Genomic DNA, 9051 nt, shown 5'->3' with positions numbered 1-9051 from the left:
TAGTGCAGGGATGCTATTTATTTAAAAGCAGAAACAGAAGACAGTTTCCAATGTTTCGGATGAATGCCTAAATCAAAAGCATGAACAGTAATGAAATAATTAAATAAAACTATGTTACCTCCAATATTGCGCAGAAATGACTCATTGTCCAGAAAGGGGTCCCCCTCCCCACTCCCATGAGTTAAGACTTGTATCAAATGTAGGTGCTATGAACCATATACAGGCTACACTCAAGCAACACCGTTAGTTAAACAACTAGCAACACATTTAGATAAACAACTAGCAACCCATTCAGTTAAAAAACTAGCAACACATTAAGTTAAACAACAAGCAACACATTTAGTTTAACACTTAGCAACTACATTTAGGTAAACAAATAGAAACTACAATTGGTTAAAGAAATAGCAACTACATTTAATTAAACAACTAGCAACACATTGAGTTAAAAAACTAGCAACTAGATTTAGTTATACAACTAGCAGCTACAAAATGTTAAACAACTAAAAACTACATTTAGTTAACAACTAGCAACTACAATTAGTTGAACAAATAGCAACATGATTTAGCTAAACAACTCGCAATTAGATTTAGTTAAAAAACTCACCCATTACATTTAGTTAAACATCTAGCTACTGCATTTTAGTTAAACAACTAACAACACATTGAGTTAAACAACTAGCAACTAGATTTAGCTAAACAACTAGCAATTACATTTTGGTAAACAACTAGCAACTAGATTTAGCTAAACAACTAGCAATTACATTTTGGTAAACAACTAGCAACTAGATTTAGCTGAACAACTAGCAATTACATTTTGGTAAACAAATAGCAAACACATTTAGTTAAAACATTTGCAACAACATTTAATTAAACAACTAGCAACTAGATTTAGCTAAACAACTAGCAATTACATTTTGGTAAACAACTAGCAACTAGATTTAGCTAAACAACTAGCAATTACATTTTGGTAAACAACTAGCAACTAGATTTAGCTAAACAACTAGCAATTACATTTTGGTAAACAACTAGCAACTAGATTTAGCTAAACAACTAGCAATTACATTTTGGTAAACAAATAGCAAACACATTTAGTTAAAACATTTGCAACAACATTTAATTAAACAACTAGCAACAACATTTCTGTACAAATCTCTTCGATCGATGTTCAAATAAAATATCTGCATCGTGGTCATTAATGTATTGTCATTAATAACTGCTTCATGGTCATTGGTCATTAATGTATAGTCATTAATAACTGCTTCATGGTCATTGGTCATTAATGTATAGTCATTAATAACTGCTTCATGGTCATTGGTCATTCATGTATAGTCATTAATAACTGCTTCATGGTCATTGGTCATTAATGTATAGTCATTAATAACTGCTTCTTGGTCATTGGTCATTCATGTTTTGTCATTAATAACTGCTTCATGGTCATAAGACATGTATGTTTTGTCATTCACTGCAGTACACAGTAGTCACACCCTTTTCAGTTCCTCTTAGCAACAAATATACAAACAAAGATATGTGTTAGCAATTAGGTGTTTAAAAATACAAATAGGATCTGATAACATTTTGGGAATTTAAAAAATGTTTAGGCTTTTTTATGAGCAATTTAAATAAGGCTATTAAAAGTAATTTCAGATGAATCACAACAAGTACACTCCAGACAGAGCATTTAAAGGGAATTGACAAAACAAATTTCAAACAGCGGTAGACATTTTGTACGGAGGACTTTTAACAACAAATTCAACAGCTGTCATATGTCAACATTGCATCTGCAATAACACAAGGTTCTACATCAACCTCTGATCTCATGCTTCAGTCCACAAGGTTCTACATCAACCTCTGATGTCACATTTCAGTCCACAAGGTTCTACATCAACCTCTGATGTCACATTTCAGTCCACAAGGTTCTACATCAACTTATGATGTCACATTTAAGTCCACAAGGTTCTACATCAACCTCTGATCTCATGCTTCAGTCCACAAGGTTAAACATCAACTTATGATGTCACATTTCAGTCCACAAGGTCCTACATCAACCTCTGAAATCAAATTTCTATACCCAAGGTTCTACATCAACCTCTGATGTCACATTTCAGTCCACAAGGTTCTACATCAACCTCTGATGTCACATTTCAGTCCACAAGGTTCTACATCAACATCTGATGTCACATTTCAGTCCACAAGGTTCTACATCAACCTCTGATCTCATGCTTCAGTCCACAAGGTTCTACATCAACCTCTGATGTCACTTTTCAGTCCACAAGGTTCTACATCAACTATTCTGATCTCATGCTTCAGTCCACAAGGTTCTACATCAACCTCTGATGTCACATTTCAGTCCACAAGGTTCTACATCAACCTCTGATCTCATGCTTCAGTCCACAAGGTTCTACATCAACCTCTGATGTCACTTTTCAGTCCACAAGGTTCTACATCAACCTCTGATCTCATGCTTCAGTCCACAAGGTTCTACATCAACCTCTGATGTCACTTTTCAGTCCACAAGGTTCTACATCAACCTCTGATCTCATGCTTCAGTCCACAAGGTTCTACATCAACCTCTGATGTCACTTTTCAGTCCACAAGGTTCTACATCAACCTCTGATGTCACTTTTCAGTCCACAAGGTTCTACATCAACCTCTGATGTCACTTTTCAGTCCACAAGGTTCTACATCAACCTCTGATCTCATGCTTCAGTCCACAAGGTTCTACATCAACCTCTGATGTCACTTTTCAGTCCACAATGTTCTACATCAACCTCTGATCTCATGCTTCAGTCCACAAGGTTCTACATCAACCTCTGATCTCATGCTTCAGTCCACAAGGTTCTACATCAACCTCTGATCTCATGCTTCAGTCCACAAGGTTCTACATCAACCTCTGATCTCATGCTTCAGTCCACAAGGTTCTACATCAACATCTGATGTCACATTTCAGTCCACAAGGTTCTACATCAACCTCTGATCTCATGCTTCAGTCCACAAGGTTCTACATCAACCTCTGATCTCATGCTTCAGTCCACAAGGTTCTACATCAACATCTGATGTCACATTTCAGTCCACAAGGTTCTACATCAACCTCTGATCTCATGCTTCAGTCCACAAGGTTCTACATCAACATCTGATGTCACATTTCAGTCCACAAGGTTCTACATCAACCTCTGATCTCATGCTTCAGTCCACAAGGTTCTACATCAACCTCTGATGTCACTTTTCAGTCCACAAGGTTCTACATCAACATCTGATGTCACATTTCAGTCCACAAGGTTCTACATCAACCTCTGATCTCATGCTTCAGTCCACAAGGTTCTACATCAACCTCTGATCTCATGCTTCAGTCCACAAGGTTCTACATCAACCTCTGATGTCACATTTCAGTCCACAAGGTTCTACATCAACCTCTGATCTCACTTTTCAGTCCACAAGGTTCTACATCAACCTCTGATGTCACTTTTCAGTCCACAAGGTTCTACATCAACCTCTGATGTCACATTTCAGTCCACAAGGTTCTACATCAACCTCTGATGTCATGCTCAGTCTGAGGTTTCAGTTTAGCCCACAGTCTGTCCCAGAATGCCTGGTGCTGATGGGGGTCCTGGGGCCAGTCCAGATAAGTCCTGGTTTTCAGCAGGCGAGCCAGCCTGTGGTGGGCAGACAGCCGGCGAGGGGGGATCTTCTCCAGGAAGACCAGGAGGAGGATGTCCCTTTGCTCCACCTGCAGCCTGTAGGTGGCCAGCTTCATCTCCAGAGAGCACCAGTTACTGCGCAGGTAGTGGCGGCTGACTAGGCAGAGGGTGTGGCGGCTCCGGTAGAGGCTTTCTGTGATGTTCTCCACAATGTCCTTCCCCAGCTGGAAGTCCCTGCTGTGCAGACAGAGGCGCAGGAAAGGAGGACCCCTCTGCTCCAGATTAGGTAGCAGCTCCTCCACCACCCAGCGCTCGTCCTTCCCGCTATAGGAGACAAACGCATCGTAGTGGTAGCGCCCCCTGGTGTTGGATCGCATGGCTTCTAACAGCCAGCCAAGGGTGATGTGGTAGAGGGGGAGGAGGTAGGGGCCGGCCAGGTTATGGACCAACACCACCAGCATGAAGAACAGGACTCCCAGGCCAGTCGCAACAAAGAGCACAAAGCCAGCCTCTGTTGTGCAGTTGGCTTCTGTGTACTTGACAAAATTAGGTGTGTCTATTCCATTGTCCGACAAGCATATCAAGTCCTCCAAAGCATACATACCGGGACTAGTATACGGAGTAAGCATGATCACTTCAACCTGCCTGCACCCCTTTGCCCATGTAATGAGCCAAGCATTGTCACAACTGCAAAACATCTGTAAATTATCAAATGTCAAATGCTTAAGCCTAGAGAGAGGTTCAGTAAAGCTGTAGAATACATTATAAATGTTCTCTATAAGCAAATACAACGTTTTCAAAGATTTCAAGTCTTTAGTTAAACTCCCCTCTAAAGAATAAATCCTGCAGTGGTAAATTTCCAGATCCTCCAGTTTAGTCAAGTTGTGAAAAATGATGTCGGCAGAACGCTGTATTAAAAGATCCACCTCTCGTAGAGTCAGTTTCCTCAGGTGAATCAGGTGATTAATTGATGATAAATCAACCCTTTTAGCTGAAAGCTTCGATCTGTAGTCAAATGTCTCCACAGACTTGAAGTACTTTCCCATGAATTCAGATCCACAAAGGAATTCTTCAGCATCAGCATGAAGATGGGTTACAGACTGAAAGAAAGGTCTGTCACAGTCCTGAAATGACACCGTCTGGCCTTTGAGCTGGAGACTCAGGTTCTGTTTAGATGTGATGTTACTGCCAATAGTCAACTGCATTGGCCTCATAGCTGAACTAATGTACAGATGAGTCAGCTGACTCAGAATTCCACCAAATATAAGTGTCAGATTCAGCTTGATCACAGGTTCTGTTAGGGGATTGTGCACTTGCCCGAGAAACACTTGTCTAAGAGACATGAGGTGTGTGAAAGACATCGCCTCAATGTTGTGAATAAGTGGATTGTTCCTGAGGTCTAACCATGTCAAACTATGTAAACTATAAAATGTGTTTGCATTTATCTGTGTTATCTTATTTCTTGTAATGTCCAAGGACTCCAGATTTGTCAATCCCAGGAAAGCAAAGTCTTCAATGTTTGAAATTAAATTATGTTTTATATCCAGATACAGCAGCTTAACAAGACAGCTAAATTGTTTAGCAAAAAGCATTTGATTTTTCAACCCTAAAGTGAGATTTGTTAACCATGTTATTGGTTGTTTTTGGAAGGAGCAAATATCAAGTCTGTTATCTTCCAGGCCGTCTATTTTTAATTGATTAAGGTTTTTGAGACTGGAAATAAAATTCCATTCCAAATGGGTAGTAGGATGGAAAGACAAAGGTACACTTAAATACATATATTCTAGCCCAGTGCACAATTCAACACTGGACATAGAGAGGCTGCTTGTATTGAAATTGTCTACAAATATTTTCTTGATTGAAAGCAAAAACACTACATTACAGATACTTTCAATATCAATGACATTGATCCCAGAGCGACTGAAGACCTGGATTTGTTTTATCCCAGACAGGGGAAGGTCCAGTAGGACTTCCTGGCTGAAAGCCCCTGTTAACATTGTGAGGTTCTGGAGCCAAGCCAGTGAACCTTCCTCTATATGTGTTATTTCACCAACTGAGAAGTCAGAGAACGCTAGATTGGTAAAAACAGGTGTCATGCTTTCTTTGGTTATTAAAATGGAGCAGTTTGATTGGTTTAACGATCGTATCTCTGGTGCTTTTATTTTTAGCTCTATAAGTGACTTTATATTCATTATTCTGCATAGTATCTCTGACAAATCATCTACACAGGGTTGAATAATGATGAGACTTTGTAACTGAGGGATGCCATGGAAAACATCTGGGGACATTGCTGATAGTCGATAACCCCATATGGTCAAATGATTCAGCTTGACGAAATCTCTGAATGTATGAGGCCCAAAATGACAATCACAGCACCCAGAGCCCAATCGATCCAAATGTAAATACTGCAGATTTGGGAGGTGACTGTTCCCAGATGGAAGGATTTGACTAAAACAGCCCTTAATGTACAGGTACTCCAGATCCTGAAACTGAGAGAAAAAGCCCAGAGACATGGATCTATTTTCACCATGTGTCATAGATATGCAGAGGGTATTGATATTAGGGGGAAGTCCAAGTAGATCCTCCTCGATGGCTGTGACATCTTGACAGGCAGCAGTGTAACGTTCTGCATGATGAGGTATGTGGCTGCAGGTCCAGGTGGGAAAGTGTTCCAAGTCTTCACTACTGTCATAAATCTGGCATTTAGGATGCATCCATCCACTAGAACTCTGAATCCACAGGAACAGGACGGCAGGGTGGGAAAACACAGATCTCATCTCTTCCAACGTCAGTCAAATCTACTGAGATAATTGTCAGAATAGTTTGGTTCCGGTGGATATCTGTAGAACGTTGGTTTGATACAGTAAAACCCTTATGAACGCTGTAAACAGTATGGAGTCTCTCGTCTTCTGGTTGTTTGTCAGATGGGTTCCTCCTTGGTAACTAACAGCAGTTCATACCTTTTGGTTGTTCCAATGTTCCTCCCTTTCACCCTCAAGTTGAATTGTATCTCAAGGTAACAGGAGTAAATATTTAATGGTTAGTTTGGTTCCAAAAGTAAAGAAACAATAAAATGTCCCACAGACGATGAAGAAATGAATGCAGAGCTGCAACACAGTTGATGTCTGAATGTGTCCGAGGAGCAGCATCCTGTTTGTACAGCACAGTCACACAGGATGTTAAACAGCTTGTGAAAGTCTATTTTGACCTGTTTTTTCATGTCTCTCTTTCAGTTCCTGAAAATAAACTTACAGTCAATAAAAATACAATTGACATGAAGAACCTGTTGGGACATGATAGATTACAGAAGACTGTTGAGTCTCACTAAAACATCAACAGATTGTAATGAAATATGAATTAGAGTACAGTACCTCCTTTTAGTATTACTTTATTGAATTCTCTTGTACATGTAAATATAAATATCAAATGAGGAGGTGGGTATTGTATGGGTTTTCCTCGTCCTCTTCGTCTGAAGAGGAGAGGCGAGACGGATCAGAGGACCAATGCTCTGCGTGGTAAGTGTCCATGGTTTTTTAATAAGAGAAACTAAACATGAACAAAACACAAAACAATAAACGTGGCAAAACCGAAACAGTCCTATCTGGTGCAGAAAACACAAAGACAGGAAACAACCACCCACAAATCCCAACACAAAACAGGCTACCTAAATATGGTTCCCAATCAGGGACAATGACTAACACCTGCGTCTGATTGAGAACCATATCAGGCCATACATAGAAACGGACAAACTAGACACACAACATAGAATGCCCATCCAGCTCACGTCCTGACCAACACTAAAACAAGGAAAACACACAAGAACTATGGTCAGAATGTGACAGGTATATTCGTTAATGTATGTGTGCTGTTGACATTATTAATTATACTTTTAAAATTGTAATTATTAGTTGTATTACTCTGGGGCTGTAGTCCTCTCCAAATCCCTGTGATATGCCTCTATAATGACATTATTACTCTGGGGCTGTAGTCCTCTCCAAAGCCCTGTGATATGCCTCTATAATGACATTATTACTCTGGGGCTGTAGTCCTCATCAGAGACCAAGGCTCTATAATGACAATATTACTCTGGGGCTGAAGTCCTCATCAGAGACCAAGGCTCTATAATGACATTATTACTCTGGGGCTGTAGTCCTCTCCAAATCCCTGTGATATGCCTCTATAATGACATTATTACTCTGGGGCTGTAGTCCTCTCCAAAGCCCTGTGATATGCCTCTATAATGACATTATTACTCTGGGGCTGTAGTCCTCATCAGAGACCAAGGCTCTATAATGACAATATTACTCTGGGGCTGAAGTCCTCATCAGAGACCAAGGCTCTATAATGACAATATTACTCTGGGGCTGAAGTCCTCTCCAAATCCCTGTGATATGCCTCTATAATGACATTATTACTCTGGGACTGTAGTCCTCTTCAGAGCCCTGTGACATGCCTCTATAATGACAATATTACTCGGGGGCTGTAGTCCTCTTCAGAGACCAAGGCTCTATAATGACATTATTACTCGGGGGCTGTAGTCCTCATCAGAGACCAAGGCTCTATAATGACATTATTTTACATTTACATTTAAGGGGCTGAAGTCCTCTTCAGAGACCAAGGCTCTATAATGACATTATTACTCTGGGGCTGAAGTCCTCTCCAAAGCCCTGTGACATGCCTCTATAATGACATTATTACTCTGGGGCTGTAGTCCTCTCCAAAGCCCTGTGATATGCCTCTATAATGACATTATTACTCTGGGGCTGTAGTCCTCTCCAAATCCCTGTGATATGCCTCTATAATGACATTATTACTCGGGGGCTGTAGTCCTCATCAGAGACCAAGGCTCTATAATTTTTTTATTTATTTTATTTTTATTTATTTCACCTTTATTTAACCAGGTAGGCAAGTTGAGAACAAGTTCTCATTTACAATTGCGACCTGGCCAAGATAAAGCAAAGCAGTTCGACAGATACAACGACACAGAGTTACACATTTACATTACATTTACATTTAAGTCATTTAGCAGACGCTCTTATCCAGAGCGACTTACACATGGAGTAAAACAAACATACAGTCAATAATACAGTATAAACAAGTCTATATACAATGTGAGCAAATGAGGTGAGAAGGGAGGTAAAGGCAAAAAAGGCCATGGTGGCAAAGTAAATACAATATAGAAAGTAAAACACTGGAATGGTAGTTTTGCAATGGAAGAATGTGCAAAGTAGACATAAAAATAATGGGGTGCAAAGGAGCAAAATAAATAAATAAATAAAATACAGTTGGGAAAGAGGTAGTTGTTTGGGCTAAATTATAGGTGGGCTATGTACAGGTGCAGTAATCTGTAAGATGCTCTGACAGTTGGTGCTTAAAGCTAGTGAGGGAGATAAGTGTTTCCAGTTTCAGAGATTTT

The 9051-nt window shown here is 40.0% G+C and overlaps 1 protein-coding gene across 1 annotated transcript; it reads right to left on the bottom strand.

Moving 5' to 3' along the window:
• Positions 1 to 6796, bottom strand: LOC124018225 (toll-like receptor 13). The gene is made up of 2 exons (XM_046333483.1): positions 2809 to 6796; positions 1 to 2768 (listed from the first exon to the last, which is right to left on the bottom strand). Exon 1 carries the CDS (start codon positions 6410 to 6412, stop codon positions 3524 to 3526), a length of 2889 nt encoding a protein of 962 aa, XP_046189439.1. The 5' UTR covers positions 6413 to 6796; the 3' UTR covers positions 1 to 2768; positions 2809 to 3523.
• Positions 6797 to 9051: the final 2255 nt, after the last annotated feature.

This window comes from Oncorhynchus gorbuscha, unplaced genomic scaffold (assembly GCF_021184085.1).
Source record: "Oncorhynchus gorbuscha isolate QuinsamMale2020 ecotype Even-year unplaced genomic scaffold, OgorEven_v1.0 Un_scaffold_437, whole genome shotgun sequence".
Classification (NCBI taxonomy): Eukaryota; Metazoa; Chordata; class Actinopteri; order Salmoniformes; family Salmonidae; genus Oncorhynchus; species Oncorhynchus gorbuscha.
This window is presented reverse-complemented; position numbering and strand designations above follow the sequence as displayed.